This window comes from Podarcis muralis, chromosome 13, assembly GCF_964188315.1.
Source record: "Podarcis muralis chromosome 13, rPodMur119.hap1.1, whole genome shotgun sequence".
Classification (NCBI taxonomy): Eukaryota; Metazoa; Chordata; class Lepidosauria; order Squamata; family Lacertidae; genus Podarcis; species Podarcis muralis.
Genome location: NC_135667.1, coordinates 23,980,276 through 24,001,988, shown reverse-complemented (window position 1 = coordinate 24,001,988; position 21,713 = coordinate 23,980,276). Strand labels below are relative to the sequence as shown.

Sequence of the window (21,713 nt, the reverse complement as noted above, 5' to 3'; positions counted from 1 at the left end):
CTGCATGCAAAGTTCAGGTGGCCGAGGAGTGACTGAATTTGGTGTAGCGTTACCTTTTTGAGTGAGTTGCTTAATCTAGAAGATATTTTATCTCACCCTGTGGGAAGTGGTATGACCGAGGTTTGGCTTGGGCATGGGGCAATCAAAATACTTCCGGCCCACCCACCAGAAGTGACACGTAGATTAATCAAGATTGGGGTTCCTAAGACTTACATCAAATAAGGTGACCCACCAAAGGGACCGCCATCGGTCCTGGCTCCTCCTGGGCACGCAGAAATTATCACTCCCCCCAGATCCCTTTAATGGGATACCCCAGTGTTTAGAGCGGCAGGCGGAGACTACCACCTCCCCTCCACCCAAGACAAAGGATTGTTCCAATGCCCCAACTGCCAATCAAGCAAAACACTCACCGCCAAACTACTCACATCTGCATCCAAAACCTGATACCTCCTACAATGTCTGCCAACCAAATATCATTTCCTGGAAAGGTGCATGACATCAGACCTGAACAGAGTCTCTTCCAAGAATGTAATGTTGGAGTGCTGAATCACACAGCCACCCTATTGCAATATGTGGCGCCTAACTGCACAGGTAGCCTTTTTCCAAGCGCAGTTGATTCCCACTTGTGCCACTGTTGTCTCTCAAGCATATCTGACCATACAAGGCATATAGTGGGGTACATGTTGTGCAGCATCTGCAAGTCCTTAATTATAGCCCATATTAGATCTCCTGAGAGTAGAGTTTCATCGATTTCTTGCATTCACATTCGGGGGTCAAACCAGACTAGCAGTTGCTTGGGCTCGACTGCGGCTGTTATTCCTATTGTTGGCACCACCTGCATACTCATTGCCTGCAGTAGGCCCCTGTCAGCTGGTCCCTGCTGCCTGCCCATGTGCTGCTGCTGCTGTTAGTGGCTTGCGGGATATGCCCTTCCTTGTACGCAGTGGGGATACAGGCTCAGGCTGATTAGCACGTGGCATATTTGCTGAGCAGAGATAAGATACCTAGTCCTCAAAGAAAGCTCCCACACTCTACCAATGCCTTCTATAGAAGGACTTTGAAACGGTGAGGTAAGAAACAAATTCAGAATGGATTAACTATGCCTACTGAACACCCAGGTAAAGGGAATTGGCCAAGGGAGCCGGCGTACAGCTTCCGGGTCATGTGGCCAGCATGACTAAGCCGCTTCTGGAGAACCAGAACCCCGTCACAGGGATTCGAACCGCCGACCTTCTGATCAGCAAATCCTATGCTCTGTGGTTTAACACCCAGGTAGACCTAGACAATCAAGCAAAAATATCAATGTACAGAAAAATTAACTTGAATCAATGAACCACAATCACCAGGATGAAATATAACATTAGCCAAATACAATGTTTAGACCCAATGAATTGATTACACCCCTGCCACCTATCTGGACAGGGCACTTATGTCATGATTCCCGCATTGAGGCCTTAGTGGAGCCTCTGCTGTCCTGCAATGCTGCCATGCCAAAAGGGTGAGCAGACTTGCTCTACCCAGTTTCACAGTGGAAACTGCTAGAATGGGGATCGAGGCCCTGTGCCATACACCTAGCCCATGAGGTCTCTCAATGCAGTCTTGATAGGCCATGGGGGTGGCCATGCTACATGGGGGTTGTTTGTGTGCATGGGAGTGTACATGCTTTAGCTCCATCTTGGGCATTAGCTGCTGGGGTGCAGCCTCACTCATTTTATCCTGAAAAATGTTTCCTATTTATATCCTAAGAAGGAATTTTCCACTACAATTAATCTCTGAATCTTCTCTCTTTCACGTGAACTAAGCTACTAATTTTCAGAGTGGTTTCTGAATGAGGGTTAAATGGGATAACGGATGAAAAGCTGCCTTTCTGACTATCAAATATTGTCTTTAAATAAAAGTGCCTGAGGGTCAGAGATACATTGAATAGTTCATCAGAAGGAATGGTGCAATAATTATACATCCTTGACTTGTAGCTGCAGCCACATCTGAGGGTGAGCCCTGAGGGAGGGGACAGAAACATGCATGCTGCAAAAGTCCTGATCATTTCCATCTCGTCTGTGAGAGAAGTAGAAGGACCTGAGAGTCAGAAGAGTGGCAACGTCAGATTGACAAGCCAACTCCTCCACCCTGATGAATCTCTTCTGGATTCTCTGTAAGTTTGGGAAACTGGGAAGCGAATTCACGAATATGGTTATTAGAAACTACCAGGGATTGCTAGAAAACGCTTAAGCAAGTCCAAAAAAGCTGAAGTAAAAATAGTAGGTTAGGAGAATTCTTAAATCATTGCTTTGCCCTTGTTTTTTCCTGTTAAAACATAGTGTTAATATATTGCATGAATGTCATTGCAGGTGCTATGTTTGCAAATCACTGGTGTTTGGGTGATTACCAAGATTCAGAGCTTTGCACTTCAACAGGTGAGTTTGAGCCTGTGCACACCAGTAAGTATGTAAAGGACTTCAGGACTATGTGTGTGTGTACTGCCACATTCCTAAAATCAATGTATAACTAATAAACATGTTAAGATGTGATATAAAAGAGCACAAAAAGGAGTGCTAGGAAAGAAAATAATGCCGATAAATCAATCTACGCACTTTCACAGAACTGCTCGAATATTCGTCCTCCATTGCAATTAAGTTATCGCTTGCTCTTTGCATTCACTTATGCCTTTCTTTCTTTCTTTCTTTCTTTCTTTCTTTCTTTCTTTCTTTCTTTCTTAATTTTCTAGGTGAACCTCCTGTTCCTCTTTTCTTATTGAATGCTACTTTGGTTCCTGAAGTGAAAATTATCTTCGCACTATATGTTTGTCCATAAGAGGTTGTGCTGACCAAATTTTTTTTCTGTAAAGATGGGGCTCTTATATCATCCCAGAAAGCAAATCCCAAAATGCTGATACATAGTCTATGCATTGTCAAAGAATTCTGGCCAATATTAAGAGTTGCTGCATCCTGAAATACTCATCCTATTGGAAGCTTGACATAAGATTGCCTCGTAAGATATTTTTGCTCACCTATTAATCTTCTATGTATTTCATACGATCATTGCAAGGGATCGTTGCCTTAGGAGAGCAAGAAAAATTCTCAGGGATGACACACCCTGGCTATCACCTCTTTAATCTTCTACCCTCGGGCAGGAGATATAGAAGTATAATCAGCCATACCAACAGGCTAAAAAATAGCTTCTATTTGTGGGCTGTTAGGCTGTTGAACGGAAAATAACATAGCGAAATTGACTTGCGAGGTGGTGTGTTGTTTGATAAGAGATTGAGTGTTGGGGGGGGGGAGGCTCGTTTAAATTCATTGTACACAGTTTGTACAATGACAATAAAGGTATTATTATTATTTACATTTTCAAAATTAAATTAAGAGTTTACAACCTCAAATTTCTAAATAAAAATTGAGGTGGCATTAAAATGCTTTAAATAAATAAAACAGAGTAGGACACTTGCATGCCACTTTCCCCAAAAAGAAATAATTAAAGGCAATATACAACAAATAATTACTGGGGGGGGGGGACAGTGCTAAAAAGCAATACAGTAAGACAAAAATAATGGTGATAAAGCAATCTAATTCCACATAATTACTCAAATGTTCACCCTCTATTGCAACTACATTTTCACTTACTCTCTGTATTCATTTATGCTCTTTCTTTATTTCTTCCATTTGTTCATTCTCTAGGTGAACTTCCTGCTCCTGATTTATTCTTGAATTCAACTTTGGTTTCTGAAGGGGAAATTATCGCACTACTCTGTACGGCTCCATTAGAGGTTGTGGTGACCAGATTCTTTCTCTGTAAAGATGGGGCTCCTGTTTCATTCAAGAAAGCAAGATCTCAATATGCTCGATACATAGTCTATGCATCATCGAAGAACGCTGGCCAATATTCCTGTGGTTACCAGCAGAAGGATGCAAAGAACCAAGAGAAGACATCTGCCCTCAGTGTTGCTCAGAATCTGATTGTCCAGTCAGGTAAGGTTGTAGAAACGCTCAGACTAGGAAGGGACCTGCAAGAGAATGTTGCATGGTGGGATAGTCCTGTTCAGAGTTCCAACTACCCAGTCATGCTATATTCCAACACAGTCCATTTAATTCCCCACCCATTTGGTTTCTATTCCCCTACCACAACAGTTAATCATAGTCATGGAGCATGTTCAGACTTCCCTGGAGCACATTCATATATTTATCTAAACAAAAATAGGTGGTGTTTTACACCTATGCAACAAATGTTGGAGGACCTGGCCAATAGCATACAGATGGTGGCACTTCTCCAGGAACACTGGTCAATGGCCTATTAAAATAGATATTGCGTGGACAGGCAGAGTCCCCCCAATCCCATGCAACCCCCGAGTGGAATAATGACTCAAGACAACGTGCTATGGGATTAAAATTGGCCCCAACTTTATTAAGTTTCAGATGTAGGGAGACTTTGGCTCATGCACTGGGCGTTTATCCTTCTCAGTCCCCAGCCAGGGATCTGGGAGACTTCAAGGTTATCCAGAATGTGTGGGGATTGGGCTGGCTCTGGGGAACATATGTTCAAGCAGAGAGCCTGCTCCCCATTTCACTGCCGTTGAAGGGGAGAACAATGACAATGCCTCCCTCAAGACCCCTTTAACAGGGAACCCTGGTATCACCGCGACAAAGGGGGTGTGGATCACCGCTTCACACACACCCATTTAGGAAGATAGTCTAAAGGATTCCACCCAAGGCCTGAAACCACCAAAGTTGTGCCGTTTTTCTACGGGAAAGGCAAAACTCGCCAATGCAGGAAAATTCCTTTCCGGCCCTTCAACAGTAACCCTGATGTAGCAGCGCCTGTGTACCTGTGGAGAAGAGGTTAACCTGCAAAAGAAGACTTAACTGAGGGAGGGCAGGGTGGGAGCCAACTGCCGCTTTGCAGGTAAGATTCACCCTGGCAACACCTCCCTAGGCGGGATTGGCACAGAACCTCCAGGTATCCAGCCTGGGGAGGATGAAGCCAGCCTGAACTACCAGGAGTTGCATTGGGATCCGGGGAGCTGCACACAACCATGCGAAAGGCGCCCCCCATTTGATGTGGGGAGCGGTCATTGCTGTTAGGCAGCTTATCAAAGAGTGATGTTTTTGCAACCTGTTTAAAATATTCATGATTTATGTGTCTAGCCTCTAGCAATAGGGCTTAAATCATCTCAAGTCCATTTTGTTTCAATTCTTTTGGCACTTCATGTTTTTCTGAAGAATGCATGAAAGATTACATGTGTTTTTCCATCCAGCTAAATTATACTTTGAGTACGTCATAACCATGGATTATGTCATAACCATTGATTTTTACTTCAAATCAAACCCATTGTTATGATGCACATTAACATTTATAATCAGAGTGGAAAACTGTTATAATACACTTGCACATTCTTCCAAAAAGCATCAAACCATAGGGAACTTGTTAATGTCTATCTGCTGATTTATCTATCTGTCTCTGGTCATATCTGAATAGACACCCAAACCTTTCTGATCTTTTGCTAGTCGATCCAGGTCAGACAATACCTCCCTATATTTGGATTCTCCGCTCCTCATTGGTGCTTCTTCTCCTGGTCTCAGCTCCAATCATCACCTATTTCATGGAGAAGTGTAATTGCTCCTTGTTCGGACCTAGAAACTAGGAAATCCCATTGGAAGAAAGAAAAATGCCTCCAGACTGTTCTTTGTCTAACCTCCTTCTTTCATCCATCTATTCACTTACAATAATGTTTCCAGTATTCTACTAAGCCCAGGTCAAGAACTAGTTTTGACCTTTAAGGTTCCAATAAATGGCTTGGGTTCATGACATCTGCTAGGCTTCCCAGAAGTTTTTATAGCAATACAGCAAAGGTGTTTGCATAGTATTAATGGACATCTTCAATGGATAGCATTTTGTCTACTGAGATTTAAATCATGTGCTGCTTATTTTAACATGCCTATGTTTTAAAATGTTATTTGTATTTCTGCCAAATAAATTGTTGAGCTATTGTGTTGCTCTGTATTGTGCCGTATTTCTATAATATGTTAGCCACCCGGTGTGTGCTATGTTTACAAAGACTACGGTCTATGTAAATGAGTAGAGAAATAGATATACAGCTAGAAATACAATTATATGGGGACCCTCAGCTGGAAGACCATGGTGGGGAACCTTTTGGGGTCCAATCCCATTAGCCAACTTTGATAGATGGACCGGGCAACCCACCTGTCCATCACATGACATAATTCTGTTAAAATTCCTTCATACGTTTTCCAAACATGGGAATTACAAAGCAAGGGGTGGTGGTGGTAGCCCTATGTTTTGCAAGCCACTTCATGACATACCTTTCAACCTCCAAAACTAAGGACTCAAAGGAACAGCACAACATGGCTTCAAAGAGCTACACTGGGAAGGAGAAACTTCTCCCCTCTCCTTGAGCAAGGCATGCTTTGCTCCAGCAAAGGGACAACTGGGGGCCCATGTGAAGCTCCCAATTGTTCCATTGAAGGCCTGGCTTTATTTATTTAGAAAAATATTCATATGCTGATATTCATACGAAAATATCAATGGTATAAAACTATGGTACATAAAACCATATAAGAAAAACCATATTAAAAGGTTAAAATCAGAAACAAGCTGAGGATGTCGGGTGTAATAATAATAATAATAATAATAATAATAATAATAATAATTTATTATTTTTACCCCGCCCATCTGGCTGGGTTTCCCCAGCCACTCTGGGCGGCTTCCAACAAAGATAAAAAATACACTAAAATGTCACATATTAAAAACTTCCCTGAACAGGGCTGCCTTCAGATGTCTTCTGAATGTCAGGTAGTTGTTTATCGCTTTGACATCTGATGGGAGGGCGTTCCATAGGACGGGCGCCACTACTGAGAAGGATGGGTGGAGAAGGCTCCCATAATTTGGTCAGCCAAAGGAGCAGACATGATGGGCCTTGGTGTGCCTATGGACTGGAGTTTCCCAACACCAGTTTAAAAGCAATCCAACTAGCAACTTCCCTCCTGGCTCCTAAATATTTTTCATCCACAAACGAATTCCTATTACACACCTCATTGTGGGGGAATGATTAGGGAGGCAGGGGAGGATATATTATTTAATACACACTGATCAGAACATGGAGGCCATGTGCTCCTCCATGCTAGTACAACAGACCACACCCTCTTCAAGTCACATGTCTACTGTAGGAATGTTGTACTTGACTGCAGTTTTACATCCCACACTCATTCCTCCCAAGACACAAATGCAGGAATGAGCAGGTGAAGATTTTAAAACTGGTGAAACACTGAAAGCAGTTTTATGCTGCATGCAATTTTGTGACCACGGATTACAGGCAGGAGGGAGAGCAAATTGTCCAAACAAGATGTCCGAGGTGTAACTACCAAATCAGAAGCATTTTCAGTAGTAGTTGGTATTGTGCTGGTATCTATCCAGCCATTTGAGGTTGTGCTGCTCAGAGGACCAGCGCCCTTCACTGTCAGAGTCAATGTTCATTAAAGTCCCTTAAAGGGAATTGGTCCCTCTCATAGAAGGCCAAACTAGCTACAGGGGAGTTCCCATGTAATGCTCATGACTGCTGAAACAACGGCTCTGCTTTAATAGAGTCCCCAAGATGAATCCTGCAAGGAACCCTGTCCATAGTACTTTCTCTGTGATACCTTGCTTTGCACCCCCTCATCTCTGTCCTGCTGAAGTAGTCAGTCCAAATGGAGAGCAATTTCGTAGGTTCTCCTCCCCAAAGGAACACCTTACAGATCATCTCCCCAGCCTTCCCTTTCACTTGGGAGACTTGAAATCCTTCCTCCTGTCATGTACATTGCATGAGTACTGCTTATTTCCCAGGGAAAATGTGCAGGCTGGGAAGTGTCCCAGGATTGTGGATTGACCCCAGATTCTGTATCAAGCTGTGGTCATCCAGTTGCTGCTGGACTACAACTCCCATTTTCCTTTACCATAAGCCATGCTGGCTGAGGCAGATGGGAGATGGAGTCCACCAGCATCTCAAGGGCCACAGCTTTCCCACGCTCACTCTATGCGGTATGTTTGCACATGGACAGGGCCACTTCAGATGCTTGCTAAACAGGGTGATGGGCCCTCTAGTTTGCATATCAGTGACAGGGAGGTGGGACTTTGATACGATAATGTTTATTAAATGTTTTGATCACTTTCAGAATATTCTGTTGTTCTAGTGATGTTTGGTGACATGGACTCTCATAAGCAATGGTGTTGTTACAACTGTGAAAGGTGAACTTGAGTAATAAGCTAAAATATTAAAAGGGCATTAAAAGGAGAGAATGGAATAGGTAATGAAGCCCCAAAATAGCACTTAGATTTACTATAGACTTTACCACGCTGGTTCAGCTTAACATCTATTTTAATGAATACACTTCCTTCCTTTGAGGTCTTTATGAATGCTTTTTTAAAAGTTTGGCTTAATGGTTATGTTTAATTTTTGCAGTTCTGTTTTTCAAAGTATGCCATTGCTTATTAGGAAGCAACCCTTTGCACAAAAAGCTACAGTAAAGCCAACCAAAGTTAAACCGGAATGAAGTTTAACCAGATCCAAGCCTCATTTTAGAAGCAGAGCTGCTGCTCTACTTAAGCCTGCCAAATGGAAAACAACTCTTGAAAGGTGTGTTTATGCCAGATTGCCAGGTCACATGATCTAGATGAATGGGTTTAGAATCCAGCGTAAACTCTCCCTTCTTGGTCTTGCCCATGTCATGCCACAGGGATTTCTTTGGGGAAATTACATCAGCCTTGTCTCAGCTAGCTTTGGTTCAGCAGGCAGAGCCCTGGTTGAACTGGGTTGAGCAAGTTACACCTTTGACTGAGCCAGGGTTGGGGACTTAATGCTGGCTGAACCCAGATGAGTCAGGAATCAGCTGGCTTAACCAAAGAGCCATTGCATCCCAAACTCCCGATCTCAGCAGATCTTGCCATAGTGCTTTGACCAAAAGGAAGAATCCACCCACTAGCTATTCAAGTTACCTGGGGACCCTGTCATATAAAGACCCAAGTACCCCCACAAAAAGTTCTTTTCTTTTCCTTATACTGAATTTCCATAAAGAAGAGCAACTGCAATGAACAGACAAGTTTGAAAAAGAAATGAAACACAGCACTGGAATAATAATTCAATATAAGTTAGTTTTGATGAGTTTCTCTCAGATTAATTCAGAAATTGTCACAGTTCTTCGGGGCACAGAAATAATCTTCCTAGGACAGTCTAAAGGCTCACAGAAATTACCAGTTCCACATCTCCAAGGAAGCTGGAGCCCCTTTCCATGGGGATACTAATAGAATGGCTGAATCCTTCACACCAGAGATAGAATGTAATAAGATGAAACTGGTAGCCAGACAGCAGGAAGGACCAAGTCACTTGCCTTACAAAACTGTTGCTCTTTCCACTTTAATATCAGAAATTGCTAGAGCATGGGTCAAGGTCCTGTGGCATTAAGCTGGCCCACAAGGTCTCACCATGCAACCCAGGCACCCTCCCTTCTTTATAGGCCAGTGGTGTCCAAACTTTTTTCAAAGTGGGCCAGATTTGATGAAGTGATCATGTGTGAGGGCCGGCCAAAGTTGTTCAGCTCCCCCCCCCCCGAAATTGTTGGGTTTAACTTACATTTACACTTAGGTGTTGAAGAGACAGAAGAGAACAGTGACTGTGGTCAAACTTCAAAGAAAGAATCTCCCCATTAGTACTAGCATCTCCTTACCTGGGCTCCTTCAACTTCTGAGACTCTACAGCAGCCTTTGTCATGGAGACTACAACATGCAGCAGCAACAACAACAACAGAGCTGAGGCCTGATTTGATGAAGTGAACATGCGCGAGGCCCGACCATTTTGCCTGACATTCTTAGAATCATTAAAATTAAATCACTCTGCCTTTCATATCTGAAGGCCAGATGAAAAATAAATCCCGAAAGCTGAAATATATGTAAGGAACATAGTAAAGTACATTACACAGTAATAAAGGTTGTCTGTCAACTTTTAAGTTCACAACATATTAACAGGAACATAACACCAGGTATACTTGTGTCCAAACATATTTATACCTGATTTAGACCAACTGATATTAACTGAGATTTTACAGTGTATTCATCTCAATTGAAAAAAACAACAAAAACATGCCTGAACTAATGCGAAGTGTGAAACTGAGATCTTCTGGACTGCAGCTGAGGGATCCCCGCCCCCTTCTGCTTGCAAGCAAGTAGGAATGGGATTGGGGCTGCTCCAATGGAAAGGGAGGCACTGTGCTGCCCAAGCCTCACCGCTGCCGCTCTCGGCCCTCCTCCGCCTTCCATGCCTGACCCACCGCGCACCCCTTCACCACCACCACCGAAGAACCAACAACTCAGGGGCTGCCCAGGCTCATGGAGAAAGGAGACAGAAGCCTCTGAGGAAGGGGAAATGTGGTGGTTGAGGGCAGGTCATCGGCCTGGGCAGGCCGGGTCTTCCTGTTAGATACCTGCTGGGACCGACAAGGCATATGACCCTCACCTGAATCTCATTTAACTCTTGGGGGGGGGGGGAATTGGCATCAGACGTCATGTGCATGGAAGTTGCCAAATCAATTAGCCAACTAGGGTTTGTACGATTCTTTGCAAATGACGGAAAACAACTTTTCTCCTTGTATATGTTGATAATATGATTTTGGTTACTGAGAACAAACAAGAGTGTACAGAAACAAGATTGGGTGCAGGCCTGGCCAGGACATAGGCGTGGCACACCTGTGACAAAGGTGACCTGTGTGCTTGCTTACTTGATTAACAGCTGTTGGGAACTTGAAGGTCCCTTAGAAGGTCCCTGCTCTCCCTTCTAATGGTCTTTATATTGGACCAGGAGACTCCAACAGAGAGCATTCCATGTCAAGAAGGAGGGCAAGTGGGCACCCTATCAAATGACAGGGCAGGAGCTACTCGGAGCAGGGCCTTTTCACTGGTGGTGCCCATTGTATGCCTCGCTATTCCCAGACCTGCTCTCTTTTGGCCTGTATTTTGGAGCTTTATAATTTAGGAAGACTTTGGAATAACAGGTTGACAAGTCTTATCATTTGCTGACGTATGAGCAGATTTTATTTGCTGTTATTCTGGGTTCCTGGTGCACCAGGGTTTACACCAGCGTAATAGAGTTGGCCAGTATGAAAGAAGAGATACAATTTATGAGATTTCTCCATTGTCTGCACAGCAGGGGGTGTTCAGTCAACAGTGCAAAGGCTGAGCTGAAGCGTTTCCTGCTGGTTACCTGCTTTCAGCAATAGGGGTCACTGTTTGGTAGTACCCAGTTGGTTAGCTGTCAGATTCTAGAGCTCCCTATTGGTGGCTCTTGGGTAAATACAGAGTCCGTTAATAAAACACAGTGTTCATTCATAAAACAGTAACATAAATCTCCATTGCTACATATTGGGTGTGTGTTTCAGCGGTTGAACATACAGCTTTATGGCCATGCTGTAGTGTAGTGCTTATGCGCCTGTAAATAAAAGGTGGCTGGGCTCATCGTCCCGGGATTTGTGGGGGGGGGGGGAGGTGACAAAACTGATTTCCAATAAGTGCCCCCCTTTATTTCCATTACAAGTCCTTGAGTCTGTACTCTGAATAGTGACACCAGGGACCTAGAAGGTGCAGGACTTGTCAGTCCAACCCCTGCACAGTCTCATCAGTGCTGACCTTAAGGCAATTGGGGCAAGTTGGCCAAATTGGGCCCCATGTGCCGCTCCTAAGGGGGGCCCTGCATCAGGGCAATCTAGATGGATTTCATTTATATCTATAAGATTTTGCAGACTTTGGCTGTGAACTAGGGCCCTACCAAAAAAAATTCAAGTTGTGCCTCACTGCTTCAAATTGGGCCCCACTGACTAGCCCTGCGTCTCATAGTTGCTGGGCCTGAGTTGCCCTGCCCTCGCATGAAGTCTTGGGTTTGCAATTTTGGGAGAAGGGAGACTGCCTGCTGTGGAGCGGGTGGGCTGACGAGCCCCTCTAGATTTAGAGGCCCTAGGCTTCAGCCTACTTAGTCTATACATAAATCCAGCACTGGGTCAAGGCAGCAGCCGCCCCTCTGCCACCGCCATTGCTGCAGCATCAATGTCCCAAAAGTGTACTGTAGTATTTATTTATTTAGCCATGCCCGCCTCAGCCAACCAGATTGGTTGACCCGAGGAGTGATGCAACCGGGGACTCCCTAATTAAACAGGGGCTAGCAATGCCCCCCCCCCCCCCGCGCAGAGGGGAGAACACGTGACGAGCCCTCAAAAAGGAAATGGCTTTAGTGGACAGGTGCTCAGGGGCCGCAAAAGATTCCTTTTTCAAAATTGCGGGGGGGGGGTGTGTGTTTGAAATCAGTCCGGGGACCACAAGTGGCCCTCGGGCTGGACTTTGGACATGCCTATTATAGGGGTTGGTTTGTGCGCATGGGTGTGTACATGCGTTAGCTCCATTTTGGGCATGGGCTGCTGGTGTGCAGCCCCATCCACTTTATCCTAAGGGAACACTGTCCTGGGCGGAGGGGGGAGAGATTGTCTATTTCTTTCCCTAGAATGAATTTTTCACAGCATTTAATGTCTAAATCTTCTCTCTATCATGTGACATAATCTACTCATTCTCAGAGGGGTTTCTGGTGGGGAGTTAATAGGATAATGGATGAAAAGCTGCCTTTCTGACCATCAAATAATATATTTAAGTGAATGTGCCTGAGGGTCACAGATATGTTGAATAGTTCACCAGAAGGAAAGGTGTAAAATTATACATCCTTGAGTCGTAGCTGCAGCCACATGTGGGGCTGTTCCCCAGGGGAGGGGATAGAAGCATGCATGCTGCAAAAGTCTTGATGATTTCCGTCTTGTCTGTGAGAGAAGTAGAAGGAGCTGTGCGTCAGAAGTGGGGAAGAACGGACAAACATCAGATTGGCAAGCCAACTCCTGCTCTGCCCTGATGAATATCTTCTGGGTTCTCTGTAAGTTAGGGAAACTGGGATGGGAAACCCCATAATTCCCATCAGAGTTTTCCTAGGAGTGTGTGTGTGGTTGTCAAAATTAATGGACTTAGCTGAGATGACAAAATTGACATGTTTTATCAAAGAAAAGTCATTATTAACATTTACTAAAGATTGGAAACCTCCCACAGACTTTTTGTGAGGAAAAGAAAATGAAATAACGACATTTGGATTTGAGGATTGAAGAAAATGGTTTATAGAAGGTGGAATTATTAGGTGTTACACTGGAGTGGATGTAGTGAGTGATGTTTATACGTAGCGGTCAGATGAAGAATCAGAAGTTCTTTAGCTTCCCAACTTTTCTCTCTTTCTCTCTTTTAATTCATTTATCATTTCCTTTTCTTTATCTCTTTCTCGTTGTTCCTTTATTTTTCCCCTCTGGATTAATGTTTTTGTTTGTATTTTAGAAATAGATACAGTGGTACCTCAGGTTAAGTACTTAATTCATTCCGGAGGTCCGTTCTTAACCTGAAACTGTTCTTAACCTGAAGCACCACTTTAGATAATGGGACCTCCTGCTGCTGTCACGGCGCCAGAGCACGATTTCTGTTCTCATCCTGAAGCAAAGTTTTCAACCTGGAACACTATTTCTGGGTTAGTGGAGTCTGTAACCTGAAGCGTATGTAACCTGAGGTACCACTGTATTGGACAATAATCTTTGTTATTCTCTTTATAAACTCTAAGAAAATTTCTTTTTTAAAAATAGTTAATAGACAAATAGCAGGATTCTAGAAAAGGCCCATAAGTAATGAGAGTTATGTACAAATGGCCTCTTATACTTCTCCATACTACTAGTGGACAGAGAAACTAGTGAGAAAATTCCATGTAATTACTTAAAGTGGAGGAGAAATTCCCCAACATTCCAGAAGTAGCACAGCTTTTCATTTTCCATCTCCTTTTCTCTGTTTCTGTGTATTAACGGCATTGGGAAATGAGTTGGCAGGAAGGCTCCCATTCTGCATCCTCTCACATTACCTGAAATGTCTGACTAAGGCTATCTGGGGGGTGGGAACAGAAACAGCATAGAAAATTGTTGAAAATACTAGAAGCAAATGCTTCAAGATGGCCTTTTACTATAACAGTGAGAAAAGGAAAACTCATAGAAAAAATATTTTTTGAAATGTTCTCAGAAAAATACCTTGTAGGAATTTTTTGCTTGACTCTAAAAATAAAAATGGGGAGAGGCAACTCTAATAGAGACAGCAGGATGTACTCATACTTAGGGTTGCCATACGTCCTGGAAATTCCAGAGCGTGTGCCTCAACAACTTTGTCTGGGTTTTTAGTTTTGGGAATGTGGCAAGCTGTATGACGATAGGTTTTGTGAAGTTTCCATTATAGATCATAAGTACTACGCAGAAGAAGATGGCATAAAGCATACTGTGACAAGTTAAGCTGGGTTGAAGCCAGATCCAACCCATTTTCAACAGAAGGGCTGCTGCTCTAAGTGAGGCAGGGGAAAAACAAGTCTAAAAATATTGTTCTATGTGAGGTTGCCAGGACTTGAGACTGATTTGAATGAGCTCAGGTTCCAGTCTAAGTCACCTGCTCCTTGCCACATCCCTGCAACAGCCTTTTGGAGGACTTATAGTGCCCTCAGTTTAACTAGCTGAGCTATGATGAGCATATCTTTGTCTGAGCTGCATGGTGAGCCCAACTGAGGGAGAGAGCTGTTGCATCCTGAGGACTGCAGAAAACCCAAGCTGTTTTCAACAGACATTTTTAAAAATAAACCAAAATTAGGCCTTCCTCTTTAACTTGTGGAGGACATTTCATGAAAACATCTAACTTCTTTTTCTTCTTCTTCTTCTTCATCTTCTAGTACTATTTGCAAGAGAATAAAGGATTTCAGTTGAAGAATGACTGGGTTATTCAACATAATGTAAATGTAGAAATTAAAGAAGTGTTGGTAGAAGGAACAGTGTGAAACACATGGGAAAGGGCAATTTTATTGGTTTCTCCTCAGCTCTGCATTCTGACATGCTTGTTTAATCTCTTTCAACCCCATGCACCCTTTTGCACTCAGAAAAAAACCTGCAGTAGAATAGGAGGTGCTCAGACATAGAGGAAACTTGGCAATTATATGCCATTACATTGGCTCTCATTTATATGTGCATTATTTTCATAATTGGAAACTACCAGGGTTTGCTAGAATACACTAAAGCCACTCCAAAGAGGCTGCAGTCAAAATAGCAGGTCCGGAGAATTATTAAAATACTGCTCTGTCCTTGTGTTTACTTGTTAAAATATATTATAAACATATTGCATGGATGTTATTGCAGGTGTTCTGCTTGCAAATCACTGGTGTTTGGGTGATGACAAAGATTCAGAGCTTTGCACTTCTACAGGTGAGTTTGAGACTGTGCAAGACTGTGTGCGCTAGTGTGTGCCGGATTGCAGAGAATGGTGTGTGTTTCTTCCGCTACTCGAACCACATGTCTAATGCTAAATGTTCATTATCAAAGAAGGTCAGGGCTGTTTCATTTCATCATCAAGCTTATCGAAAATATGAGATGTAGAGGCTGCCACCCACACTTTCTCAGCTCACCAATCCCTTCAGCCCTCCATCCCCTCCACCTGGCTAACCTCTCCTCCATTTACACCTCACTCACCTCCTTTCCTATCCCCTCATATCTTGCCCAAACCTCCTCTTTAAGCTTGGCTGAACCCTCCTTCCCTCACATTCTGACCACTTACTAAAGCTACTGTGACCTTCTTTTACATCCTGCACTGACTGCTTGTAAATGAGGCCAGGAGGGGCTTTAGAGAGCAAAACCACTCTCTGAAGGTCCTCCCATCCTCATTTAAGCAGCTCATGTGGGCTGGAGCTAGAGAGTTGCTGTATCCTAAAATACTCATCAGTGTTTCCGTCTGCTGCTCTGGTTCGCCAGAAGTGGCTTAGTCATGCTGGCCACATGACCCAGAAGCTGTACGCCGGCTCCCTCGGCCAATAAAGCGAGATGAGCACCGCAACCGCGGAGTCAGCCACGACTGGACCTAATGGTCAGGGGTCCCTCTACCTTTACCTTTAAAATACTCAGCCTTTTGGAAATGTGACATAGGATTGCCTCATTAGATCTTTTTGCTTACCCATAGCTGTCAACCTTCCCTTTTTTTTGCGGGAAATTCCCTTATTCCAGTGCCATCTCCTGCTGCTTCCTGCTGCTATCCCAGATTGTTAGATATCCCGTAGACTATCCCCAGGACAGGTGAGGCTGCTGATCCCTTATTTTCGAGGCTGCTGATTCCTTATTTTCAAATCTGAAAGTTGACAGCTATGTGCTTACCTAACTATTAATCTTCTATACCTTTTAGAAGATTGAGAGTTTACAATCCCAAATTTCTAAATAAAAATTAAGGTGGTATTAAAATGCTTTAAATAAATAAAACAGAGTAGAACACTTGCATGCCACTTACTCCAAAAAGAAAAAAATAAAAGCAGTATACAACAAATAATTATGAAAAAGCTGTGCTAAAACGCTATGTTGTTGTTTAGTCGTTTAGTCGTGTCCAACTCTTCATGACCCCATGGACCAGAGCACGCCAGGCACTCCTGTCTTCCACTGACTCCTGCAGTTTGGTCAAACTCATGCTGGTAGCTTCGAGAACACTGTCCAACCATCTCGTCCTCTGTCGTCCCCTTCTCCTTGGGCCCTCAATCTTTCCCAACATCAGGGTCTTTTCCAGGGAGTCTTCTCTTCTCATGAGGTGGCCAAAGTATTGGAGCCTCAGCTTCAGGATCTTGTCCTTCCAGTGAGCACTCAGGGCTGATTTCCTTCAGAATGAATAGGTTTGATCTTCTTGCAGTCCATGGGACTCTCAAGAGTCTCCTCCAGCACCATAATTCAAAAGCATCAATTCTTCAGCGATCAGCCTTCTTTATGGTCCAGCTCTCACTTCCATACATCACTACTGGGAAAACCATAGCTTTTACTATACGGACCTTTGTTGGCAAGGTGATGTTTCTGCTTTTTAAGACAAAAATAATGGCGATAAAGCAATCTAATTCCACATGATTGCTGAAATGTTCACCCTTCATTGCAACTGCATTTTCACTAATTCTCTGAATTCATTTATGTTCTTTCTTTATTTCTTCCCTTCGTTTGTTCATTCTCTAGGTGAACTTCCTGCTCCTGATTTATTCTTGAACAAAACTTTGGTTCCTGAAGGGGAAACTATCACAGCACTATGTGCGGCTCCAGCAGAGGTTTTTCTGACTGGATTTTTTTTCTGTAAAGATGGGGCTCCTGTTTCATCCAAGAAAGCAGCATCTCAATATGTTCAATACATAGTCTATGCATCGCCGAAGAATGCTGGCCAATATTCCTGTGGTTACCAGCAGAAGGATGCAAAGAACCAAGTGAAGATATCTGCCCTCAGTGTTGCTCAGAATCTGATTGTCCAGCCACGTAAGATTGCATGGGATAGTCCCATTTAGAGTTCCAATGAGCCAGTCATGCCATATTTCAGCACTGTCCATTTAATTCCCCACCCATTTGGTTTCTATTCCCTTATGACAAGAGTTAATCACAGCCACAGAGCATTTTCAGACTTCCCTGGAGCACATGCATATATTTATTTAAATGAAAATAGGTCCTGTTTTGCACCTAATGCAACAGATGTTGGAGGATCTGGCCAATAGCATGGAGATGACAACACTTCTCCAGGAACACTGTTTAATAGCGTATTAAAAATAGGTATTGCTTTTAGGCAGCTTATCAAAAAAATTCATTATTTATGTGTCTAGCCTCTAGGAATGGGGCTTAGGTCAACCTAAGTCCATCCTGTTTCATTTCTTATGGCACATCATGTTTTTCTAAAGGTTACATGTGTTCTTCCATCCAGATCATTTATACTTTGAGTAGGGCCAATGAAATGAATGGTTCTTTGTCATAACCATTGATTTTTAGTTCAAATTAAGCTGATTGTAATAATGCACACACACACACACATATATATATACATTAATGTACATATTTTGTATGCATTCCTCAAAATATGCATTTTAGCATTGCTTTTCAATGCATTCCCAAATAAAATACACAGGTTATATTAAAATACATATTTCTGTAGGCGCCTTTTGTGGCAAAACCACATTACAAAATCCAGAGAAGTGTGTGATCTAATCAGGAGTTGTGTTCTGATGCACAGTTCAGTTAGGCACCACTGCCTTGATAGAGCACAATTATGAGAGCCTTGTTGTTCTTGATTGGATGATGAGCCATGCTTTTCTGATATTGTCCATGTTTTTCCCCACCCAGGTTCTTATGATTCCAATGGTAAGTAAGCAGCATTAGTGAGTACAAATATTGATTTATCTTACTGTTTTAGTGTGCCATTTTAAATCTTGACACAAGAAGAAACAATGCAATTCATACTCAAACACAATCACAAAAAGAAAACATTTTTTCCTCATTTCCCATCAGAGATCATTAATACCCTAATGCCACATTTATAGAATCTTTTTGCCACTGTGGAAAGTTTGATAGCACTCTTGATGTCAGTGTCTGAATTTCTCTCCTTTTTTGACAAATACAAATGATTGCCATCAATCAAGAGCCAGTTGGCTATACAGAGAGTCAGGGAAATGCATCACTCCTTACTGCTTTTCTTGCTATTTGTTCAAGCTTTTCACCATATCACTTTATGCCCCATTCCATGCCCAATAAGCATGAGACGCCTTTGCTCAGCGGTAATGTGGCCCATAGATTGCAGCAAATTACTGGGCAAGGTTTCGGTCAGTATCTTTTCTCTGTGTGATGGGCTGTCCCATGAAACCCTTGCTGAGGACGGGAGGCAAAAGCCTATATAAGTCTGTTTTCCCTAGAGCTCACAGCCATTTTGCTTTGAGAGCTTCCTGCCTGCCTATCCTCGGGTGAGAGTCTTCACTGAGCTATTTTGGGTTGTTGGTTGAGAGGACCGGAAAGGAATTTTTTCCTCTCAGCCTGATTGGCATTTGTTTGGGGTTGGGGGTTTTTCCGCCTTTACCTCAGTGAAATTATGACTTTCCTTTGTTAGGCGGAAGAACATTGTTTGTATGAGGGTGGAAATGGCATTGGTCAGGATCAACATAGTAAAGGGGGGACCATAAGGGGCTTGAGGGAAGGATTGACCATGGCAAACTCAAGCGTAAGTTTGGTATCTGCCTGGTTGAAAACTGCAGCCTGATGCCCCAGTGAGACCTTGCTAGCTTGGCTTGCACCATGGCAAAGTTTAACTCTGTCTGACTCCTGTTGTACAGGTCTGGAGTGATCCAAACCCAGCAGATACATTCCTTCAACATGGGGCTTATGGAATGATGATCTGATCCTGGGACCCAATGCCATGCCAACCCTTGCCCTGCTTGCTGCTGTCAACAAAGATTTGGCCTAATTTTATCCCATCACCGTTGAGCAATCTGGTTATTTTGCTGCTCACATGGGTAACATAGTGCACTTGCCTGGGCAAAAAATGATTAAAAGAAACCAGCCACAAATAGATCATTCACACCCACTGTAAAATTAACTTTCATCAATAATGAGAGTTTTAAACCTCAAATAATACATATATTATATAGAAGGTATTCAATAGTTCTATTATGACTGGAGATTATGTAAATGATGGTCTGCCTCTTCAACTTGCTGTAGACATTTCGAGCAAACACCAAATTCTTCAACATTTTCCTCTCTTGTTCTCCCCTTCTCTAAAACACCCTCGAAGGGTGGATAGGATGGAAAGAACTATACAGGAAAGAACTAGAGTTGAAAACTGAGAGGATTGTTCTTCTTTTACTATTTTATTATATGTTGCAAACTGCTACAGGAATTTCTTTTTCTTCTCTGTCGTCCATTGTAAAGGCCTTTGGCGATATACAATAAAAACTGATTGATTGATACTATTTGAGAGAATCAATAGGAGTATATAATCAGAGTAGGAAAGGTGTTATGATAAACTTGTACATTCGTCCCACAAGTATCAAACCATAGAGAACTTGTTAATGTCTATCTGCTGATTTGTCAGCTGTCTCTGGTCATATCTGAATAGAAACCCAAACTTTCTGATCTTTTTCTAGTCGATCCAGGTCAGACAATACCTACCTATATTTGGATTCTCCGCTCCTCATTGGTGCTTCTTCTCCTGGTCTCAGCTCCAATCATCACCTATTTCATGGAGAAGTGTAATTGTTCCTTGGCTGGACCTAGAAACTAGGAAATCCCATTGGAAGAAAGAAAAATGCCTCCAGACTATTCTTTTGCTATCCTCCACACCTCATCCATCTATAAACTTACAATAAATTTTCCAGTATTTTACTAAGCTGGTTTTGAGCTTTAGGGTTCCAATAAATGGCTTGGGTTCATGACATCTGCTAGGCTTCCCAGAAGTTTTTATAGCAATATAGCAAAGGTGTCTGCATAGTATTAATGGACATCTTCAATAGATAGCATTTTGTCTTCTGAGATTTAAATCATGTGCTGCTTATTTTAACATACCTATGTTTTAAAATATTATTTGTATTTCTGCCAAATAAATTGTTGAGCTAATGTGTTGCTTTGTATTGTGCTGTATTTTTATAGTATGTTAGCCACCTGGTGTGTGCTATGTTTACAAAGACCAGATTCTATGTAAATGAGTAGAAAAATAGATATACAGATAGTAAAACAATTATATGGAGACCCTCAGCAGGTAGACCATGATGGGGAACCTTTGGAGTCCAACCCCATTAGCCAACTTTGATAGATGGACAGGGCAACCCACCTGTCCATCACATGACATAAATCAGTCAAAATCCCTTCATACATTTCCCAAACATGGGAACCACAAAGAAGGGGGGGGGGGTTGTCCACCCTATGTTTTGCATGCCACTTCATGACATGCCTTTCAATCTTCAAAACTAAAGACTTAAAGGAACAGCACAACATGGCTTCAAAGAGCTACACTGGGAAGGAGGAACTTCTCCCCTCTCCTTGAGCAAGGCATGCTTTGCTCCAGCAAAGGGACAACTGGGGGCTCACATGAAGCTCCCAATTGTTCCATTGAAGGCCTGGCTTTATTTATTTAGAAAAAAAATTATATACTGATATTCATACGTATATATCAGAGTGGTTTACAACAATTGTACATAAAACCATATAATAAAAACCATATTAAAAGGTTAAAACCAGAAACAAGCTGAGGATGTCAGGTGTAGGATGGGTGGACTGGGCTTCCATAATTTGGTCAGTCAAAGGAGGAGACGTGATGGGCCTTGGTGTGCCCATGCAATGGAGGCTCCCAATAGCAGTGTAAAACCAATCCAGCCTCTGGCAACTTTCCTCCTGGCTTATAAATCGTTCTCATCCACAAAGGAATTCTTATTATGCATCTCATTCCTCCCAAGACACAAAAAAGTGGGAATAAGCAGGTGAAGATTTTAAAATGGATGAAACAATGTGAAAGCACATTTATGCTGTATACAATCTTGTGACCAGGGATTCCAGGTGGGAGAGCAAATTGTCCAAACAAACTGTCCCAAATGTACATACCAAATCAGAAACACTTGCAGAAGTAGATTGCATAGTGCTGGTATCTATCCAACCGGTTGAGGTAGTGCTGTTCTCCTATGGCGCTGAGGACTCCAGCTCAGAGGACCAGCCTCCTTCACTGTCAGAGTCAATGTCCACTAAAACCCCTTTAAGGGATCTTGTCCCTCTCATAGAAGGCCAAACTAGCTACAGGGGCGTTCCTGTTTAAGGCTCAGTTTGAGCATGACTGCT

General features: G+C 42.8%; 1 protein-coding gene across 1 annotated transcript; it reads left to right on the top strand.

Moving 5' to 3' along the window:
- The first annotated feature begins 2,068 nt into the window (after positions 1–2,068).
- LOC144324880 (uncharacterized) lies at positions 2,069–20,501 on the top strand. Its single transcript, XM_077917214.1, has 7 exons — positions 2,069–2,152; positions 2,349–2,414; positions 3,675–3,965; positions 15,264–15,329; positions 17,100–17,390; positions 18,243–18,260; positions 20,033–20,501. Exons 1-7 carry the CDS (start codon positions 2,131–2,133, stop codon positions 20,167–20,169), a joined length of 891 nt encoding a protein of 296 aa, XP_077773340.1. The 5' UTR covers positions 2,069–2,130; the 3' UTR covers positions 20,170–20,501.
- The last annotated feature ends 1,212 nt before the right edge of the window (positions 20,502–21,713 follow it).